The following is a 21,828-nucleotide window of genomic DNA, read 5'->3' as shown; positions in this document are numbered from 1 at the left end:
GCGATCAGGTCTCCCCTCAGCCTCCTTTTCTCCAGGCTGAACAGCCCCAGTTCCCTCAGCCGCTCCTCATAGGACTTGTGCTCTAGACCCCTCACCAGCTTCGTTGCCCTTCTCTGAACTCTCTCCAGCACCTCAGTGTGTTTCTTGTAGTGAGGGGCCAAAACTGAACGCAGTATTTGCGGTGCGGCCTCACCAGTGCCGAGTACAGGGGGATGATCGCTACCCTGGCCCTGCTGGCCACACTGTTTCTGACACCAGCCAGGATGCTGTTGGCCTTTTTGACCACCTGGGCACACTGCTGGCTCCTGTTCAGCCGGCTGTCGACCAAGCACCCCCATGTTCTTTCCCACCCGACAAATCTCACGGAGCGCTCCGGCCCCGAACCGCCGCTCGGCCGCTCCCCCTCAGCCGCTCCCCCTCAGCGCGGCCCCGAGCACCCGCCCCCACCCGCGGGTTGAGGCGCCGCAGCGCGCATGCGCCGGGCCCGCCGGAAGGCGGGGCTGTGGCGGCGGGGGGGCGGTGCGAGGCGGCACGTGACAGGAGGGCCGGAGCCATGGCGGGAGCCGGGGCGGCCGTTGGCAGCGCGGATTTCGGCGGTGCCGCGGTGCAGCCCGGCCGGCCGGCGGCGGAGCCCGCGAGAGCCGCCGCGATGGCTTCCATCGCCTCCTACGAGAGCCTGGTGCACGCCGTGTCCGGGGCTGTGGTGAGCGAGCGGGTCGGGTGCTCGCACGGTGGGGCCGTTGCGGGCGGCGCCGGATGGGGCGGGGGGGGGGGGTCTGCTCGGCGCCGGCCGCGGCCGTTGGCGGTGACGGGGCGGAGGGCTCTGGCGGCGGCGCGTGCCCCGGTGGCCGGGCGGGCGGGGAGCGAGGGCGGGCGGAGCAGCCGTGCCAGCCTGGGCGGGTCGCTGAGGAGGTCGCGGTCCGCCTTGAGCCTTTGTTCGACTGAGGGGGGGCGGCGCCGGGGAGCCCGGGGCAGTGCGGCCGGCCGGGCCCCGCGGGGTTGCGGGAACCCGGCTGCGGTGCTGAGGCGTGAGCCGTGCGTGGTCGTGCCCAAGCCCTTCACGGTCACAAGAAGAGGTTTTGGGGTGAGGACCTCATCCCTGAAACACTCAAGGCCAGACTGGACGGGGCTGTGAGCAACCTGATCTAGCTGAAGATGTCCCTGCTCATTGCAGGAGGTTGGACTAGATGACCTTTGAAGGTCCCTTCCAGCCCAAACTGTTGTGTGATTGTATGACTCCCTGACACCGAGTCTCAGCTCTGTCGCCCATCCTGTGTGAGCAGGCTTGCAAAGCCCTAGTTTTGCTCTTTGCTAGTTTTGGATGTGGGATTTGATAAATCTTGAGGCTGGCTCTCCTCCTGAGCAGCTGAAGCTTCCTCTGAGCCCAATAGTTACTGCAGGTGTGCTCCCTAGAAAGCGAGCCCATCAGCATCTGAAGTCGTGCATCAAATTAACTATGAACATGTAAGCCTCCCAGAAGTTAGAGAGTCAACACTTCAGTTGTGAAAATTAAGATTTGTACTAAGCATCTGCATTCTGTGATTGTCTCATAAATACTTGGAGCTTAGGAAGTGTGAGGTAAGGCATGGGTGTTAATCACCACATGAAGCAAGTGCAGTGCACCTAGGGAAAGTTTTTTATAGATTATTGAATTAAATTTTTCCTATGACACTGGTAAATTAAAAAGTAGTGTTTAGTGGCTCTAGATTTCCAAGTATGTACAGCCCTTGAAAGAATGAGTGCTAGCTCTGTAAATGGCAGATCAGTCTTGTACTTCCAACAGATTAAGAATTTCAGCACGTTGTAATATGTTGGACCAGACATATTGATGGATTTCAAGCAAGCTGATGCAGCTGTTCTAGGTTGGCAAGAACACCTAAGTTGCTGATGTACTGTTCTGGCAAAACTTCCTGTTCTAATATGAGTCCTTAAAATAACTCACAATGTCTTGTAGAGGATGAAAGTCACTAAATGTTACTGAACAATAAAGGGTGATTCTAAATTGGCTTCCCATAGAAAGCAAAAAAAAGACTTGAAGTGTTGTTTTGTCTTTATCACAAACATGGGATTGTCAGTTCTTTAAAGAGTCTTAAGCCTGCTTGTTTTAGCTTCAAAGTCAACAAGGATTTTCTTCCCACTTTCAAAAAATGGAACTCTCTCAAATGGTCTTGTTATAGAAATACTGCTCGCTCTCCTTTTGCTGGTGTACAGAAGTTGGTAATACTGTCTAGCCCTCACTGGCAACTTCTCACTCTCGGATACAGATCACTAATCTGGTTGTGCTCTTGCACAAAGCTTGTAGTCTGAACCAAACTCATGAATCCAGCCATAAACTTAATACACGTGATAAAATGATATCTTAAATCCACTGGTGGTGTTAATTAAGTTAATAGAAGTTCCCTATTGTATTTGAAGATGCTTATATCTCTGTTGCAGTGATGTTGCTGTGAAGGATGACAACTTTTATGGGTCGTTGGACTTGTGTACCCTTGTGACTTCCACTTGCTGTCTCCAATATTCATACACAATTTAAAACTCTGGAGCAAGATTTTTTTTGTAAAATGAGGTGGCTTTTTTTTTTCCTACCTTATGCTGCAAACCTTGTTGTTTGGTTTTGTTTTTTGTTTGTCGGTGGTTTGTTGGTTTTTTGAGTTTTGTTTGTTTGTGGTTTTTTTGTTATAGTAAAGATGTGCTCATCGATTCCGAGATTTCTATTTGCTGCTATAATATATAAATTTTGGCAAAATCTTTGACATGGGTACTAACTGTTCTGATATTGTCTCACTATTTGTTTAAATTATTATAAAGCACACTGGTGTGCAGATGTGATGCAAGAATTTAAAAAAAGAAAAAGCAGCCCACAGAACTGTGCTGAGGTTATGAGTCAGAAGAACATGTCTGATCACAACATGGTAATTTTTAGTTCTGTTCTAGTATGGTGAAAGGTCATGTATTTTCTAGACTACCTAGTCACACGTGAGACAAATGAATAGTTTTCTGAGCAACGGAAAAATAAATACTTGATTTCCTGTGAACTTTAATTGAATTATATATGTATTCTTTAACTCTGTGTATACCTTTAAAGTAACTTGACTGTTATGAAAGATGTAGGAATGAGAATTTTATAGGAGTACCATGGCAGCAGTCAAGCTGCTTTGTTTGACTCTGAAAGTTGGCTGACAACGTAATTTTTTTAACTTTAAAATTTTTATTATTATTTTTTAGAAAACCAAACTTTAGGCTGTGGTGCTGCACCCCTCTCCTTGGGAGCAGTCACCTCGGGCTATTTGTTCTGGCCATTTACTGCCACCTCTTGGCTACTGTACAGTTCTTTACATGATGCTGTGACTGAAGAAGTAACTCAGTGGAAAAAGTTTTTCTTTCAGCCAGACTAGTTTCCTTGTCTGCATCATTGTGTAGATGCCCAAAAAGTTATGCCACCAGAACGGGGAAGACAGGGATGCAAATACAGTTGGCGAAGAGGTGAGATTGCTCAAGCCAGTTCTACCTGTCCTAGTGATTATTCAGCAAAGGCATGACTTGACTTGGCAAACTGCCAGGGTTCCGCATCAACAGCGGGGTGGTGGTGGGAAGGCAGACAGTAAAACTTCACCCTTCCAACAGTATGCGGTCATACGTTTCAGTGTGTGTTCCTGCAATCACTAATGGGATTACTTTCCCTGCTGGTCTCAAGTGTGATTCAGTAAGGAATCTGAGCCCATCTTGAGAATTCTGTTGCTGGGGGAAGGGCTGGTCCTGCTCATCTGTCTCCTTTCCCTTCCAGCCATGAGATCCCATCTCTTCCATATGATGCTTCTGGCAGTCTCCTCGCCATGTTGTGGAGTTGGTCCATTTATAAACCTGGCAGAAAAATAACTCTGCTTTTCTGAGTTTATTTTCCTCTATTTAGCAAAAGGAGGGGAGAGAGTATAAATTATCTTTTATTGGCCGATCTGTTAGATCGACTGAGCTATCTCATGACATTCTGTTGAGCTGTAGCTTCATATATGTTTCAAATCAGTTTTAAACAGTCTGTAAGGTTCACTGCATGGGAGTGGTTTTAAGATGCACCAGGGAAGGTTTAGTCTGGGCATTAAGAAGGTTTTCTTTACCAAGAGGGTGATCAAACATTGGAACAGACTTCCTAGAGAGGTGGTTGATGTCCAAGCCTGTCAGTGTCTAAGAGCCATTTGGGTAATGCCTTTAGTTACATGCTTTAACTTTTGGTCAGCCCTGTAGTGGTCAGACAGTTGAACCAGATGATCATAGTACGTCCAACTTAAATGTTCTATTCTCTACCTTGTGTCCACCCAGTTGTCTTGCGTGCCACTTTCCTAACTATTTTCTGATTTTGAGTTCAAGTGTTTGTATTGCTGTGTGGTGGATTGTGTCGAGAGTTGGATTCAGGATAAATCTTGCTTTGGGAGGATGGAAGCAGGATAAATTGAGATGGGAAGGCTGGAACTTGTGATGACTGTGCAGTCTTGTGGCTGTTCAGCACATAGGTTTGAGTGTGTAACTGTTTCGAGATTGCCTTCAAGGTTGCTGTAATGCAGTTCATTAGGAGGTGTATTTTGGCTCTTTCTGGCACTTCTTTGTGCTGGCACTAGCCTTGTAACTGAAATTTATTTTTTGTAAATTTTCAGTCAGATGGGTTCTTTAATCCTATTTGCTGTCCAGCTGCATACACAGTAGGTACTGAGGATGAGCAGACACAGGACAAGTACGTGGGAGAGCAGAACCAACCCTTTTGGCTAGAGCCCAAAATAAATGGGTTACAATAACCAGGTAGTTATGGCCAAGTGTTTCCTTTAATCTCCTACCTGGTGTTACGAAAACTGGAGAAACCTAAGTCTTGCTAAGACTTCAACCAAGGTTGTCTTAGTGAGGAAACACCACCTGAAAAATAATATTCTGTTGCTGGTTGTAGAGATAGGTCCAAGCAGCCTGCTGAGGAGCTGGTGTGTTTCCAGAGGCAAAGCTCACTTAAATAGGTGGCATAACATAGAACTAGAGGAGTTCAAGTCAGACTGTGCAGTGTGCTTTAAACGCAGTGCTTGTGTGACTTGCCACATCCTAGACCTTCCCACCATTAAAACAGTTTGCATGGCTACTAACAGAAGACTGCCACAGCTTTAGCAGCCACTTAATACATTTAATACTACTGTAGAGTGTTAACAGATTTACACCGAGCCAGGGTCTTCTTCAGTTAGATATGTTTTCCAAAAGCTCTGTAATATTAATGCTAGAGCACTGAAGAATGAAGAAGCTGAATGGTGGTTGAAAGGGAATAGTTGCCTGTATGGAAGATAAAGGCATTTGCAAATAGTGGCTGTTGGCTTTTTTATTTAGAGGCTTTAATGGTTGGATTGCACAGGCGGTGAAGAGAGCGTGGGATTCACAAGAACTTAATCTGGTTACATCTAGGTCATGATTTAATTCATTGTATGTAATTTATGCCACAGGGGGCGTCTTGGTAGGTAGATATCTTTATTGCCTAAATTGGAATTAAGTACAATGCTAGATTAAGTGCTGAAAAACTTGTACTGTCAGTTTTTTACAAACAAAAGTTTGGTTGTTTTTTTTTTTTTTCTTAAGTCAAAACAATGTTGTTGTAACACAAGGGTTGCTTGTGTCAAAGTTGTCTGTCTTTTTTTTAAAAGCAAAAATGAAAACAAAACAAGTTTGGTACTGAGACTAATGTGAGGTAGAGAAAGTGCAATAGGTTCGTCTCCTGATGCCCACTTTATCAGCTCTCAAACTTCAAAACTTTCTTTGTGGGCAAAAAGCTTCTAATGGTTTTCATTTCAGCTTGATCTAATAAAAGAGGAAAAGACCTCACTTGTAAGCATGAGACCAAAAAAAGGCTTCAAATGGACTTTGTTATGTGTGGAGTTTATCCCTTTTTTAAACTCACTGAGTAGACTGGTTTTGGGGTAGAAGTAAAGGGCTGCAAAGAGTCTGGCAGTCATCTATACAAGCAACTGATACACTATATAGCCAGTTTATTTTGTTTTTCAGGGCAGTATGACTGCAATGACTGTATTTTTTCCTTTGGATACAGCTAGGCTTAGACTTCAGGGTAAGTGTCAAACTCTAGTTTCTTTATACAACAGTATTTCTGTTCATCTCTGCTTGGGTGGTTGTAGGGGGACCTATCTTGCATGAACAGGAATCTTACTTGCCTAACACTAACACTATTTAAGCACTAACACCACTTTTCCACATGAAGGTAATTCTCCCTTTTGAAAGTACTGGGCAACCTTTTAATTAGCTGTAAAGGCTGTGTGATGTGTGGCCAGACATGGCTTTAAAATGGTTATCTAAGATCAAAAACAAAAATAAAGATGTGAGATTACACAGTATTACATTCCTATGTAGTTGCTTTTGGCTGCTGAGAACAGGGTCAGTGTCATGATAAGCTAGTCTAGAATTATTCCTGAGAATGGTTTAAAGGGAAGAGTCAGGGTGAGAACTGGGGGTAGGAATGTCCAATACTTACAAAAATGCAATCTGAGTATGATGTTGTTCTAATGCTCTGTCTCCCGATCAAAAGTCACAGAATCACCAAGCATTTTAGTACAGTGACTAAAGCGTTTTTAGGAACTAGAGGGAGATCATCGGCCAGGCTGTCAGAAATATGTGGCTGAGCAATTAGCACCATATCGCTGTTGAGCAGCTTTCGATGCAGGGCGAGACGAGACTGTTTTGCTAAGGCTTTGCTGTTTGCAGATTAACTGTAAGAGATTGCTCTGCTAGTGGTGCTGGATCCGGAGTCCAAGGTGCAATTCTGAAGGCAGTTAGGTAGGCCCTGCTCTAGTCTCTTATCTGAGGTGAACCTACGCTCAGTTCATGGTGCAACTATCGAGTTAGGAATTGGTAACTGCAGATACTCTGGTGCCCAACAGAACGTGCTAGTCTGGGGAAAAATAATAAAAAAAAGGAGGTAGCCTTACCTAGCAAATGAAAATAAGGAGATGCTTTCTGGAATTGCTACAGAAGTAGGGAATGTCTGTCCTTTATAAGGAAGAACAAACATGCTCTTCTGGGGTATGTTCAGAATAGGAAGGATAAAGAGTTGAAAAACGAGTGCTAAAACTCAGAATAATCTAAAAGTTTGATTCCTCTGTTTTCCAGTTGATGAGAAGCGGAAGTCTAAGACAACACCGGCAGTCCTATTGGAAATAATCAAGGAAGAAGGCCTGTGAGTAGATACTAATTTTCCTCTTCATGTAGGCAAGATCTACAACTAATTTGAATTTGCTGTTAAAGTGGAATAGTTATCGCATGTGGACAGATTTTTACTTTGAATTAAGACGTCTTCATAGAAGTGTGATATGACTTACACAATCCTATGTGTTCGTCTTGAGCTAATCCAAATTAACTTTCTTATGCAATTGAGCTGTTCAGTGATGTAACTGTGCCTCCACTAGGGAGTAGCTGTGTCTCTTCAGAAATGCAGATTTGTACACAAACGTACCTTCATGTACCTGATAAACCAGCTTTGTCTGCCTGGATTCTTGGGTGTGTCCATTTCTTATAACCAAGATGAAACTCTTGGGCAGCTGGGACACTTTCAACAGGAGAATTGAGACATGTTTCCCAGTTGTTGTGTTGTGTTTTTTTTTTCTCCTCCTAGGGATGTGGAAGTAAACAACAATTAACTCTTTATGCTGATGAGATTGAAGCTCTGTCTAAAAGCAGTCCAATTTCAGCAATGCTGTGCTGTATTTGCCACACAGTCTGAGCTGAGCTGGCTTGGAAAAACAGTTGTATGTGTGTCCTTGTTACAAGTATTTTCCTAAGTGAATCTGTGGAACTCTTCTGTAGACCAGAGCTTCCAGGACATTAAAGCTGACAAAAGTTTAGCTTGGCTAATAATGTTTTGCCACCTTTGAATTTGAGCAGTGGACAGTTGTATGCAAGAGTACTTCTCAGGCAGTTGGTGATCTCTTTTGTTCATATTCTGGCATTACATCTGTCACATGAGGGTGGCAAGTAAACTTCAATTTAAAAAAAAAAAAAGGTAAAAAAGAAAAATTAAGAGGTTAACTGAAACTGAGAGACTGAAAAAGTGGTCATCCTACTTTTTCCTGTGAAACAAACAAAAAAAATCAGTAATTCAGTTTTTCATCTGTGATTACTTTAGTTAAATTTAAATAGGTAATGTCTCTCTTCTTACCCAACTGATTTGCTATGGACTTTACTGCAAGGCATTTGTTAGAAATTTCTCCCACCTGCATATCTCATATCTCTTTAGAAAATTCTCCTTAGTGAAGTATATTAATTTCAGTAACCGGTCTTCCATCTTTAAATTCTATGCAAGAATCCAGACTTTTTTTTTTTTTCTTCCTTGCTCTAGTTTTTTGTTTGTTTGGGATTTTTGGGGGGTTTTGTTTTGTTTTTGTTTTGGTTGGTTTGTTTGGTTGTTGTTTGTTTTTTGTTTTTTTTTGTATTGAAGGAGTAGTTGTCTTAATTTTTTTCCAGCAATGTTAAGCATTGCTTTGTTTCCTTGGAGATGTGAGAATCTACTGGGGTGTTATTTTGTTGTATTGAACTGACAAGTCCATTTATCAACAAAGAGGCAAATTCTCCTCATGCCTTGGTATGTTTTAGTATATGGTTTGAACTGACTGTATCAGTCTATATGCTAACATACATACTTCAAAGATCTGTTCATCCCCTGGATGTTTGTAACTCATTGCTGGCTTTGGTAGAGAGCAAATACTTGTGGAGTCAGTGAGCCCCAAGCTTCTCACTGTAAATGTATTCTGCCTTTACAACTCCTTTAATGGAATTATCCCTGATTATTATAATTTATAAGTGCTTAATTTTTTATAGTACAGTCAGGAGTTTAGCATGGTTTGTTACCATTAATGATAAAGACATATTTAGTTAACATCGTATGTAGTTCACAGCATTGTATCTCTGGGACTCTCCACCAACATGTGAAATCAAATGGATCTCAGGAACAGTTTGCTTGATCTCTTACCATGACTTTTTCCTCTCCATTAGGCTGGCACCATATCGAGGATGGTTCCCTGTTATCTCCAGCCTTTGCTGCTCCAACTTTGTTTATTTTTATACATTTAATAGTCTTAAAGCTCTCTGGGTCAAAGGTCAGCATTCAACCACTGGAAAAGACCTGGTTCTTGGGGTCATTGCAGGTAATACTTACATTTTTCATGAAATTGAGACTTTTATTTTTAGTATATTTTATCTAATGTTTTTCTTTGAAATCCACCGGAGATCACACTGAGTGCCTATGTCTCCCACTGTGTGCAGACCTGCCGTGTTGCACAGCTTTGGTTGGTTGCTCTTCTGTGCCCTGCTTCACCTCATAAGTAGGTGCAGAATCTGTTCCTGTTGTGAATTCTGGCCCACAGCACAGTGCTGTTGCAGTCTAGCATTTTATTTGGCTGGTGTCTTGTTTACCATGGCAGCATCTTTTTTTGGATGTTGAAGACAAGTGGCAGGGAGAGGTGATACTTTTTTCAGAGGGAAAGATATATGCCAATTCTGAAATATTTTGTTAGGACAAGTAAGAACTTTTAGTGTGAGGATTTGAGTGCCTGTTTTCAGACTTCTTTATGGGTCGTGATCTGAAAGTAACAATAAGTCCCTATATATATGCAAGTACAGTGGGAACTTTATATTCTTTTTCATCTCTTGTTCTCATATGGGTGCTACAGTGGCTTCTTTGAAGAAATGATGACATTAGTGGCTTTTCTAGCAAATCCAAGGTGAAAAATTACCCGTGTGCCTGTATTGGCCCGTACTTTTTTCTGCAGGAGCAATTGCTCATGCAACCACGCTGAAATTTAAAAAAAAAGATAATCACACACAAAAAAGGCCTTTGATTACTGGGGAGAGGGGTGAGGGGGCTGGTGGTTTACTTTTTGCTAGTTTCTTGTACTTCCAGTGTGAATTTCTTTCCTCATTTTCCCCCAATGGCTGAATACTTGAGGGAAAATGAGGAAAGAAATTCTTAACTTGGCTTTTTCACTGTGGGAAACTTTATTATAATTAGATTCTGAAACAAAGGCTACAGGAATTAGGATAATAGCTTGTCAGTTAAATGACTCCTTCAGTGTCTGTAGATTCTATCCTTATAATGGAATAATATGTGGTGTAAATTGAAAAACTCCACTGGATGTGTTTACTAATTCTCCCTACCCATCTTTCATTTCTACTTCTGGTTGCAAATACAGATTGGAAAAATATATTTTAAAAAAATTACCTTTCCACTCTGGAAAATAAAGTTTTATCTCCTTTAACTGAGTCTGGGTGAGAAATTACAAGTATATTGTGCTCTAACCTGTTGCTCCATAATGTAATCACCTTGACTTTGGTTAAGAGAGGTTAATGTGGCTTAACTTATCTAGTGCTTGATTTTGCTTAAAACTTTTTTCAAGCTGAATATAGTCTTTATGAAGGATACTGAAATATGTTTATATTCTGCTTTTCTGAACCCTCTTAAAGGAGAAGAAAAGAACAAACAGGCACAATGTAGGTAGTAAAGCATCAGCTTTTTCGGATTTACTGTTCTTGATAGTGACCTACTGTGTCCATCTCAATACAACGGAATAATTCAGTCTGTCATCCAGACAAAGCAAACCAGTGTAGAAGCAATTGCTAATTCCTGTGATGCAGAAATATTAATAAGAAAGATCAGAAGCTTGTTTTTACATAGTTGCTTCAAAGTAACTGCCTCGGCCCTTAACAGGAAAGATCTGTACTAGGTGATTGCAGAAGTAATGTCACTTTTAATCCTTCTCCCTGTTATTTTAGAACTGTACTTTGCAATACCTCTTTGTTGCAGCCTTATGTTTGTCCATTTCTTCTCTCCCATTCTACTTCCTGATATGCAGCTTTCAGACTTTACTTTTGGGATTTGTTATTGTGTGTAATCTCCCAACACTTCTAAGCCTTATTTAAAATATTTGCAGAATCCTGTGTTTTCCCCTTTAAGTGTATTTACTGAATCTAGAAACCAGATATTCTCATTCTTTTGGCATTGTAGGAGCTCTGTTCTGGTAATGAAGCTGCATGCATTTATCTGTTTTGATCTCATAAAATAATCCTTCTAACTTTATCACTGTTTCTGAAAGTAGGCAGGCAGCAAGTCATGGAGTGAACTAGGGCATGAAAAGTAGAATATCTTGTGGTCCAGTGTGGTGTAGTATGCAGCAAAGTAACAATTTCATTTAAGATTCCTTCAAACATGTTCATATTTGATGTGTTTTCGTGTGTGTGATGGGTTTGTTTGGGGTTTTTTTTGTTTTTAGTTTTGGGAAAGAGGAGCAGAAATGTCTTCCCAATGGCATAAAATTGGCTGCTCTGGTCAGGGGATACTGAAGTAGTTTATTACGAATTACCAGTTTACTTTTGCCATATGCTGTTTCTTCTTCCCAGTAGTTTCAGTAGTGTGTGAATTGGGGTGAAAAGGGATAAGAAACCATTGACATCTTCTGGTTCTGGCTGACTTTCTTTGTGGTGTGTTTTGCATTAGGTGTAGTGAATGTCCTTTTGACTACTCCTCTTTGGGTCGTGAACACACGTCTGAAGCTGCAGGGAGCAAAATTTAGAAATGAAGACATTGTACCAACCAATTATAAAGGCATAATAGGTAAGCACCTGTTATTGTCTTCAACCAAAGAGAAGTTCATTAAAAGAAATATATCAAGGACTTTGAAATTTGAGGACTTTTGTTCACATAACCACTTACACACTGGAATATCTGTGCTTCCCGGTCACTTTGCAGTCATTGAGTTTTACAGGAAACTGGACTTGGCCATATCTGATGGTAATTAAGAGTTTGTAGTGTGCCCACCTGTAAGTAAAACACCCTTTGCAAAGGCAAGTATCTTGTCATATAAATTCTGGAGTAGTAGTGAGACCAATGAGGTGGTAGCTGGGAGTCAGAGTCTGGACAGAGAATCTGCAAATTGAACTTCATTCACCTTAATCTCTTAATCAGCCACATGTTCAGGTTGTCTTCCTTTTAAAAATAAATAATAAATATCGTTGTTTTGTAGATGGTTTAGAAGACCTTAATGTTGATGCTGAGTTTGTACCAAAAAGGTGTCTGTGCAGATTACATTAATGGTAGTGTGAGCAAAAACCTCTTCTGTCACTATTTTCCAGTAAATTCCTGATTAAAATGGAAGAAAAGTAACATAAAAAACCACACTGGATTTTCTACACCTGGAATATTAAGCTTTAAGTGTAATTTTTATCGTCTACAGTCAGAATTTTGTACTCAAAATTTTAGTGATTTTTTTTTTTTTTCTACCTTTCCCCTCAGATGCCTTTCATCAGATAATACGAGATGAAGGAGTCTTGGCTTTATGGAATGGTACTTTCCCCTCCTTGCTGCTGGTCTTCAATCCTGCCATACAGTTCATGTTTTATGAAGGCTTTAAAAGGAAGCTTTTAAAAAAGCAGCTGCAAGTGAGTAGGTTTTGAGGCCAAGCGATGGACATTCTCTGTTGTAAGACAGGTTCTTTGACATGTGTTACTTGAGAAAATTCAGAAATGCAGGTTTGGTTTTGGTTCTTGTATTTTTGAGGCTTTTTTTGAGTTAATATGTCTTCTAAAAAAGATCCATGATTGTGAAGTGAGACATGAATCTTTCATGTCCCCAGGGAAGATATTCCTGTGATGAATTCCTCTTCCTGTAAAAATTAAACTGCTTCTCTTGTCCACATTTGTGTGGAGTTGTTCACAGGTCTTGATTTAAAGTAAAGATTTCAATTCTAATCTATGTGTTTTATAACTATGTACATACAGACTGTTTTGAAGTTGCCTCTTAACCCTTTCTTCAGTAAATAAAGTATATTGAGACTCAGGTATCACAGATTTGTTCTGGACCTTGTCATTTTAATAACACTTTATTTTCTTGAAGCCCTCATTTTCTTCAATATCCTTTTTCCAAGGATCGACACTAGAATTGAACACAGCATTGCAATGAAACCTACCTGATTCTCTAGATAGACATAGAATAATTTTTCTGTCCCTGCTTTATAGTCCCCTTCTTTATTCTTTTTCTTTTTTTCTCTGTATCAGAGCATGTTACCTGAACTCATGATCCTAGCAAATTGAACAGCATTTGTGTTACATTTTAGGATGTCATAACAGACTATATGTTGAAGCTGCAGTGCTTTGCTGTTAATTTGTGACTTTAGAATGCATTTGGCTGGATCTCTCGAGTTACGTTATGGATAATACATTTTTTTTTGAGTGACGAGCTGAGCTTCCCTCTGCATTGTTAGTTGCCTGTTGGCTAATTGCTATGGTGATTTAAAAGAAACACAGAAATAAATCAATTCTACCTTAAATTAGGGCATGTTTTGTCCACGATCAGTGGAGAGGGACAATACTTTTATTCCCCTAGCAATGGTCTTTCTGTAGACATTTTTATTTTGGACAACATAGCAATGTATTTAGTGTATCATGGAACGTTATCGTCTTTTGATGGGCTTCCAGCAGGTGTTCTTAACTAATAGGGGTTGAGATTTTTAGCTGATGTCATCAAGACTAAAATTCTGCCTGATAGTGTAGTGATTATGTCTCGGGATTAGAGTGTGATGTTCAAGGAGTCTTTCGCTGTCACCTCTTCACAAGTGCTGTGTGACTTGTTAGTTTAAATGTTGCAAAAGCTGAAATGGTCATGCATTGATGTTATGTTTAAGTGCCACTTCCCTTATCTTTTGTCTGTTCTTCGTGCTTTACATTGGTCTAGCTGTGTAGCTTTATCTCTGCTATGTTTTAGTAACCAAGTTATAGTGAGCAAGTGAGAAATGCGAAAGTTTGTGGACGGGCAGAAGTTACAATTAAACTTCAGCTGTGGGGAAGTTTTTTAGCTGTAACTAACTCCTTAGAACTAGAAGACCCAGAGACTTCATAAAATGTTTATGCTAAAGATAATCTGGTAGTGGATATCAGTACAGAATCGCCAAACACATACGGGTAACTGGCTGGTTTGCTACTGTGTGGAAGTAATATGTTCTTTATCTGTTGAACAGCTGACGTCTTTGGATGCTTTTGTCATTGGTGCAATAGCCAAAGCAGTTGCCACCACCCTCACGTATCCTCTGCAGACAGTACAGTCAATTCTGCGGGTAAGTAATAATTTAATTTCTGGGTAACTGCCTCTGACTTATTCTGTATAATGCAAGCCCTGTTCATATGGCTTGGGGTTTTTTTTGTGTTAATGGACCCGCCATTTTGGGAGCTCCCTTTGCACAGTGTGGGTCACCGCTAAGGATGCCTCTCTTCTTTGATCCAGTACTGACAGATTCTGATAGAACTTGGTATTGCTGGTGCACATTTGTTTCAAGTAGCTGGTAGGATTGACAACATAATGCATTAGCACAGTGTCTCACAGAAGCTGATGGACAATACTGCTTTAAGGCACTACGAAAGTGTAGATTTACTTCTTTGAACATAAATAGTAGATGTGTCAAGTGGGAAGTTAAAATTAAATCCTCTAAATCCAGTTTGTTTCTAGATGACCTAGGGTAACCCCTAAAAAGGTCTGTTCATAGGTTTTGTTTTGTTCAGATGATGGCCTGACCTTGTCAGTAGCCAGAATGTGATTCATCGGGGAAGCTGAGCTCCCTTGTAATATCTTTAACCACTTGCCTGGCCTTGTACACTAATTGTAGTGGTAATAGAAACACTGGAGTTTATTCTCACTTGCAATTTGTATGTATGCTGGGTAATGTTGCTGCCTTCAGCATGTACCAATATTGTAATATTGAAACAAGACAAGGTTAGGTGAGGGAAGAGACCCTGCCACATAAGTAAGCATATTGTAGTTTAATTTCTGTACTCTTTAATTTGTTTTTTAAAGTTGTTTCTTTATGGTTTTTATAACAGTTAAATATTAATAAATGTTTCCACATGAAATAAAAATCTATTTTCCAATGTAAGGAGAAGTCCTAACTTGCATGTATGGTAAAGCTGTTAGATATGTTCTAAAGCTTCTGTAAACTTAGAGAATTAGTTGAACTATTGAACGTGAGCCTCCCATGCTAAGGATATTGCTTTTCAGACTTGTCTAATAGGGCATTTTTCTAGTTAATTTTTCATCTGGAAAAAGTGTTTTTCGTGCAATTTTGTAATTATTTTACTTTTTCTTCTCTCTAATTAGAGTGGATTAAATATATCTTGATTTTTGATAGCTTGTAAAAAACATCGTTTTGATGGTATACTTAAAACTAATAGGACTTGAAAATATTTACTGTGTGGTTGTTGCTACCCTGAGAAGGCACTGGGTAAAACTACTGTGCCTGCACAGCTTTCTGCTTCACCCTGATGATGCACAAAATGGCATCTATACTGTAGATGTGTCAACCACATTGCAGTTATCTTAACTTCAGAAAAGATGACTGCTTTCATAACTTCTGATGATCAGCTGAGCTACTCCTTTTGTCCTGTTTTAACAGCCTGGATGTGTCTCAGTTAAACTTATAACACAGATGTGACAGATACAGAAAAACATTTAGGCAAATTGAGCTTTGTTTGGATAAGTTGCAACATCAGTCTGGTTTTAATTTGTGATGTGTTTTCTGTGGGTGTGAAGGAGAACTGGAAGGAAAGATGGAGTGCTCGATTTTAGCTTTGGCATTGCACAGCAGCACCATTTTCATGGGGCTACATCAATACAACAATTTCAACCCTCACTTCTCTCCACAGCTGCTGTAGAGATTGTTATGATCTTGTGACTGTTACTTCATGTTTTGTCTATCTCCTTTTGGCTTTTTGAACAAAATTCTTCTGTCTCTTGGTGACAGCGTCATTCTTTATTTAAAAAAAAAAAGGGCAGCTCTGGTAAGCTGTGCTGCCAACTTGATGTACTAACCAGCTGCTCCTCCCTGCTGAAATCAGCTAGTTCACTGCTGGCTGGCCTGGGCAGGGGTGAGCTGCCTCTCTGGTAGAGCACAGCTGACCAGCAGTGTCCTGGTGGCGGTGGGATTCTTCTCACAGTGGCCCACTGCGAAATAAAGTGGCCTATATGCTACTTCTCCATGCTGCTCTATCCTCTCCCTGCGATGACAGGGAGTACGACAACTGTATCTAGTTCTGCAGTTACCAGGGGCGACTTCTTTCTCCTTGCTCTATGAAAGAAGTAATAGCCAGAAACTCTGAACACTTCTGGTGGGAAAAGCAGAAACATGCATCTGTGATACCTGTGCTGTCCAGTTCAAACTTGTATTACTTCATACTGTGTTTTCTAACATAAAGCTGGCATTTTTATATTTGAAGAGGTTTTTGTCACTCACACCATGATGTTAAAAAAAAAAAAATGAATAAAGGTTTAGTATTTTCAGAAATAACATTCTGCGTGAGGTATACTTTGTATAGTTGTAGTTTTTGCAAACAATTTTGGCAGATGTACACACAAGCTAACATAAACTTGATATAATTCATAAAAACTTACACATAATAGTTAAGTTCTATCAAAGTAGAAGTACAAGACTTTTTTTCAACCTTAAACCCTTAGAAACCTAACGTTGTTTTAAAGTTATTGGTGTTCTTTGTAATGAGGTCTCTACACCTTTTTTTTTTTTTTTCCAACTTCTTGGCAAAGTGCTCTTCTTGCCTCCATACAATGAACAGTTATCCTGTGTAATTGACAGTGGTAAGCAGCTTCCAGCCTTGCCATTTGGTATGTCTATCTCCTTTTCAGTCATTAAAAATGCATGGTGCTGGTGTTACTCGTTAAGCAGCAACACTGCTTCTTTAGCCTATGTGTCAGTAAACAGTGGGTAAATTAAATTTGCCTCTGAAGAAATAGCAATACTGTTAATGTTCTTAGTGATCCTGGGTGGAAAAGTTCACTCTAAAACTCAAGCCTCTTTAGTGTATAGAATGCTGTCCCGTTGGGAAATCTTCTGCAGTAATCAGTGAAGTATTGATGTCCTAGGGAGAAATTTTTTTCCCCTGGTGAAACTTTATTTGCAGTACAGGAATAGTCTGATAGTAGAGAAGAGAGGAGAAGGAAGTACGTAATCCTAGTGTAGCTTAGAAACATATGAGTATTCTGGGTGGAGACTGACACAGTAACTTGGAACCTAATTAGCAGGTTTTTTGGGGGTACATCTGAGTCTTTGACAGTAATCCTTAACACTGATTTATCAGCATTAGGTGAGTTAGCTGCTGATGAGAAGACTGTGGATTGTGAGCACATATTTGCTTAATAAAGGCAGATTTCCAAAAGCATTCTGTTGCTGATGTTTCCATCTGAGTTCTTAAGACACACAGCCAAGGGACTTGTCATCCTGACATTTTCTTATGATTTCTGAACTGCCTAAATGTGCTTGCATACTTTACCTACTGTCCAATGGTAATTTTGTACACCTAAGAAACAACAGTTGCCTGAGTAAGTTCTGGGAGAAACTCATCTACAGGCAGTTGCTGAAGTTCACCTTTCTTAGAACAGAAGCATAACTCAGGATTCAAAGGCTATTAGGGTTTGTTGTTATAAATACAAGTGTGGCAACCCTTGTATATTAGTAATTCATAGTTACAGCTTGCTGCCAGTACTATTGAGCTATATCAGATAAGAGTATCAATGAATGCTAGAAAAAGAGCTGCTGAAATTGCTGGTTTAACTCTGAGATATCCAATTACAGCAGCAGCTATCACACCTACTGAAAACCAGGTTGAGGATAAGCAAACACAGTGAGTAAAAGAGAAGTATAATCTAGGCTAGGTAGGGGGATCAAACAATTTTGGATTCTTCCTCAGCATTTCACATGTAAATATTTTGCTCCAAGACCATTGCTGGGCAGTTAAATTTTTATTTCAGCTATGCAATTTCCATGTAATAATTGTTTGCAGATGTACGAGGCTTTGGATCTCTGTTGAATGAAAGCTGAGCAAGCCAGAAAGAACTTTCTTTGAATGTCATATCCCTCCTAAGACTGTGCAAATTATGCTTTTGAGATGTTGAAAACTGTTTTCTACAAAGGAATTGAAAAAGACCAAATATGGGCAAGTGTGACACTTTCTTAGAATCCATCTTAAAACCAGAACAAATTCTTGTAGCACATAGTGTGTTAATGCTTGGTGTATAAAATTCAGTAGTGTGAGCTTTGGCCTCAGTTCTTCACTGTTGGCCACTATAACCTGGAAAGTCTTAGAGGAGGTTTAAGGTGGGCTCTCCAGATTAAACACGTCTGTTGAGTTCTCTGCCTAGCACCATGGGGAAATAGTACAACAAAATGCTCTTCCTATTTTTCAGTTTGGACGCCACAGGTTGAACCCAGAGAACCGAACACTAGGCAGTCTTAGAAATGTCCTTTACCTTCTTCAGCAGAGAGTGAGGTGAGTTTTCTGGGTTTTTTTTCTAACATGATACAGAAGACTTGAGCATTACTAATATCTTGGAAACATCGTCAAATCTGAGTGGTGTTTATTTTGCCTCCTGAAACTTGCCAATTGAGTCAACCTGTTTTTTGTAATATATTGCAGAACACGTGCACAAAACCAAAGTCTCCTACATATCTGTACAGTAAGTGGTATCAAGGATATCTGTGGATACCAATTCATTCACCTCTCATCTTGAAAAGAAGCAAGTTTCTGGCACAAAAGACTTTCTGTAGAATTTTATCTTTAAAATATTAAACGTGGCTCGCACTCGAGAGATTGAGAATTAATTTAATATTCTTACAGTTGTCATTGTGATATTAATTTTTCTTTGTAGTGTACTGGTTTACTTAAAGAAGTTTATTCATACTTGTTTTCTTGTGTTTTGTTTTGTAGGCGTTTTGGATTAATGGGACTTTACAAAGGCCTTGAGGCAAAGCTTCTGCAGACAGTCCTTACTGCTGCTCTTATGTTCCTCGTGTATGAGAAACTGACTGCTGCGACCTTCACCGTCATGGGGTTAAAGCACTCACGCAAACTTTGAAAAAGGAACCTGTGCCAAAGATTATGGGGTCTAGAACACACATTCCCTTTCTGAGACCAGACTGAGGATCAAAGGGTCCTCACTTTCTCTATTTCTTCTTAGCCACCTCCATCTCCATTATTTGGAGAAATTTGGAATACACTTTATATGACCTGTAGCCCTGAATTCAGGGGTAGCCCATTCACTACTCTTCTGTGGACTCATGGTGTTGCGAAACAAAACAGAGACCTTATTTAAGCACTTGATATGAAATTTTAGCTACTATATGATTTAGTTGGCCTTCTTGGCAAGAATGAGTATCTCTTATATGCTTTCTTGTTTTCCCTCAAATCATCCTCAACTGTTCTTCTATCTTTACCTTCTGTTGGCAGCTGGTGGGGCTGATTTCATGTTATTTCCTTGACCTGTGTTTGTCACTTCATATTTGGTTAATTAAAATAATTCATAAAGAACAAGATTTTGGACATCATTTTCTTTTAACTTTATGCTTGTGGTGCGGAATGATGAGATATTGTCCCAAATATCTGATGGTGAGATTTCTGAACGGCTAGAATGTGTGTTACCAGTGAGTAGGCATGCTGCCTTCTTGAATCCACCTAGTTTGAGTTTTGAAAATTTTGATTGTACATACTGGCTAGGTAGGAGGAACATAACCTTTTGCTTTTTCAAGCCGAGTACCCTAAGCTGCTTCAAGAGAGTGGGCTTGCCGCACAGAAATATGTGATATTCTGTAATGTGGTTCCTTGTTGAGAGTATGTGAATTCATGCCATGTTCTCATGCAGACAGGGAGCACTACCATATGCCTTAGAAGTGGTCTGCCCTCTTAAAACTTAGCTTTAATTATTTTTCCACTGATCTTCCCAGACACTTTCCTGACCATAAAGCATAAAGGTCATAACTGCTGTCCCAGTTAATGTAAGTGGATATGTTATTTTTGCATAGTTTTGTTCAATAGTCCTAGGCCATAAAATCCAGATAAATCCTGCTGTGTTTATCATCAAGTTTGCAGCAGGACTATTCTGAAGAACAGTTTTATATTTGAAGTGTTGAGAAATACCATGGTAGTTAGCACTGAGAATGTATGAGAGAAGAATTAAGTGCAGCAGGAAATACATTACTGAATTGCTAAATGGCACCCTCTTTTTGTTTGTTTCAGTTGAGTCAATTCTAAGTACGAAATTAGAATGCAATTCTGCAGATAGTGCTGTCTTTTGAACAGGAATAAAGACCTCTACACTGACTGCATCTTTTAAGAGTATTTGGGGTATCTATATACAAGAAAAATGCTCTGCATTCATTGCTTGATGCTTTTCAGTCCAAATGGGATTTATGTAGGACAAGAAGAATGAAAAAGCCCAATAAGCTGTAATTATGCTTTGATAGATGACATGAAATTTAATTAAAGACTCAGAGCTCACCAGAGGAAAAGAAACAATCATGATTCTGAGAATTTCAGTGAAAATATCCTGCTGACTGAAATGAGTTAACCCATGGAAAGACAGTCTGATGTCTTCTTGGTGTTTTTGATAAGAAACTTGGAATGAGCAGCATGGCTCTTGCGAAGATGTCACAGTTCGAAATTCCTCCTGTCAGAGTCATTGTGGGAAGCTGAGGGGCTCTTGGCCTTAGGCAAATGAAAGGTGGTTCTCATGTCACTTTGGCTGAAATCTGTGCAGCTGCTAGAAGCTTTAGTTCAGTGTGTCTTTGATTTTTATGGTCTGTGGCATGAAGGAGCAATTCCGGCAAGTACAAAAAGATTTTTCTGGTTCCTTTACCTGTAAGAAGAAAGTAAATGCTTGCTTGCTATCTAGCTGAAAAATACTTGCCTACCAGCCAGTGGTTTCAAAGGAATAAGAAGGTATCCAAGTTCTGTAAAAAAATCCAAATGCAGAACAACCGTACAGAGAGCAGTGCCGGCCTTGGCCATGTCTGTTACTGTAAAATCTGGAATGGACGTTTTGCGCTAAACTCTCTACTGGGCTCTGCTGAGCAGTTGTTATAATGAAACAGTTTTATAAAGAGATGAAAACAAAAAGGATTGAAACCGTGAGCATCTTCAGTCTCCTTTTAGTGATAGACATATGGTATGAAATACTTTTTTCTTGCTCCTGCATTCTGCAGTATTGATTTAGACATTAGACTGAATTCACTGAAAGGTTACTTAACCTCACGTGACTGAGCCAAACTAGAGATGGTTGAGAAATTGTTCAGCTTTTTGTTCAGTCAGCGGGCAAGGGTTCACCTTACAGGTGGTACTTCTGCCTAAGCTTTCTCAGGTGTAGTTTGAACAGGTGATATTTCAGTTGGAATTGCTAAAATGATTACAGGCTTCAAAGGTGTATGTGAGTATCTTTGAGATGAAAAAATCGTAATTTATCAAAGCAAACTATGAAATAGAGTATTTCTAATCTTGGTACTAAAGTTCTGAGCCACCCATGGTAGGTAAATACTGTGCAGAAATAAAACCAAAATACAATAATTTTACTCTCTCTTAAGATATATTTTGTAAATTATTATTTCCTTATGTCTCCCTCACAAGCAAATGTATAGCTTCAGGAGGTGGTATAAAGACACAATTCAACTAATCTGACTCTAGTTAGATCATTTCACTGAAAAATAGTTGAAGAACTAATGACACATTTCAGTGACAAACAGCACAAAACATACAAGCTGCCTTGTAGAAAAAAGTGATTCCCAATTGACATGGTTTTGGCGTTTGAAGCTGGAGATAGACTTGGAGCCCGAGTCTGAGGGGTTGTGGCACTAGAAGCCCTAAGCACAAGTGTTTGCGATGAAAACCTCCGCTCAGGGGTTGCTGCTGCCAGTGCTCGGCATTTCCACCGTGTGGCCAGCATGTAATTGCATGTTCCAGCCAAGAACTTGTGTCAATTCACTTCTAGAGAAC

General features: G+C 40.2%; 1 protein-coding gene across 1 annotated transcript; it reads left to right on the top strand.

The window, feature by feature from the left end:
• The first annotated feature begins 526 nt into the window (after nucleotides 1–526).
• On the top strand, nucleotides 527–19,377 carry SLC25A17 (solute carrier family 25 member 17). Its single transcript, XM_065642566.1, has 9 exons — nucleotides 527–703; nucleotides 6,022–6,082; nucleotides 7,138–7,204; nucleotides 9,016–9,167; nucleotides 11,513–11,629; nucleotides 12,308–12,453; nucleotides 14,028–14,123; nucleotides 18,254–18,336; nucleotides 18,775–19,377. Exons 1-9 carry the CDS (start codon nucleotides 554–556, stop codon nucleotides 18,920–18,922), a joined length of 1,020 nt encoding a protein of 339 aa, XP_065498638.1. The 5' UTR covers nucleotides 527–553; the 3' UTR covers nucleotides 18,923–19,377.
• The last annotated feature ends 2,451 nt before the right edge of the window (nucleotides 19,378–21,828 follow it).

Source organism: Caloenas nicobarica, chromosome 1, assembly GCF_036013445.1.
Source record: "Caloenas nicobarica isolate bCalNic1 chromosome 1, bCalNic1.hap1, whole genome shotgun sequence".
Lineage (NCBI taxonomy): Eukaryota > Metazoa > Chordata > Aves > Columbiformes > Columbidae > Caloenas > Caloenas nicobarica.
This window is presented reverse-complemented; position numbering and strand designations above follow the sequence as displayed.

Coding starts and splice junctions, on each gene's coding strand:
- SLC25A17 (XM_065642566.1), top strand. CDS start 554: ATGGCGGGAGCCGGGGCGGCCGTTGGCAGCGCGGATTTCGGCGGTGCC. Junction 9,168..11,512: donor GGTTCTTGGGGTCATTGCAG/GTAATACTTACA, acceptor GTTTTGCATTAG/GTGTAGTGAATGTCCTTTTG. Junction 18,337..18,774: donor CTTCTTCAGCAGAGAGTGAG/GTGAGTTTTCTG, acceptor TTTGTTTTGTAG/GCGTTTTGGATTAATGGGAC.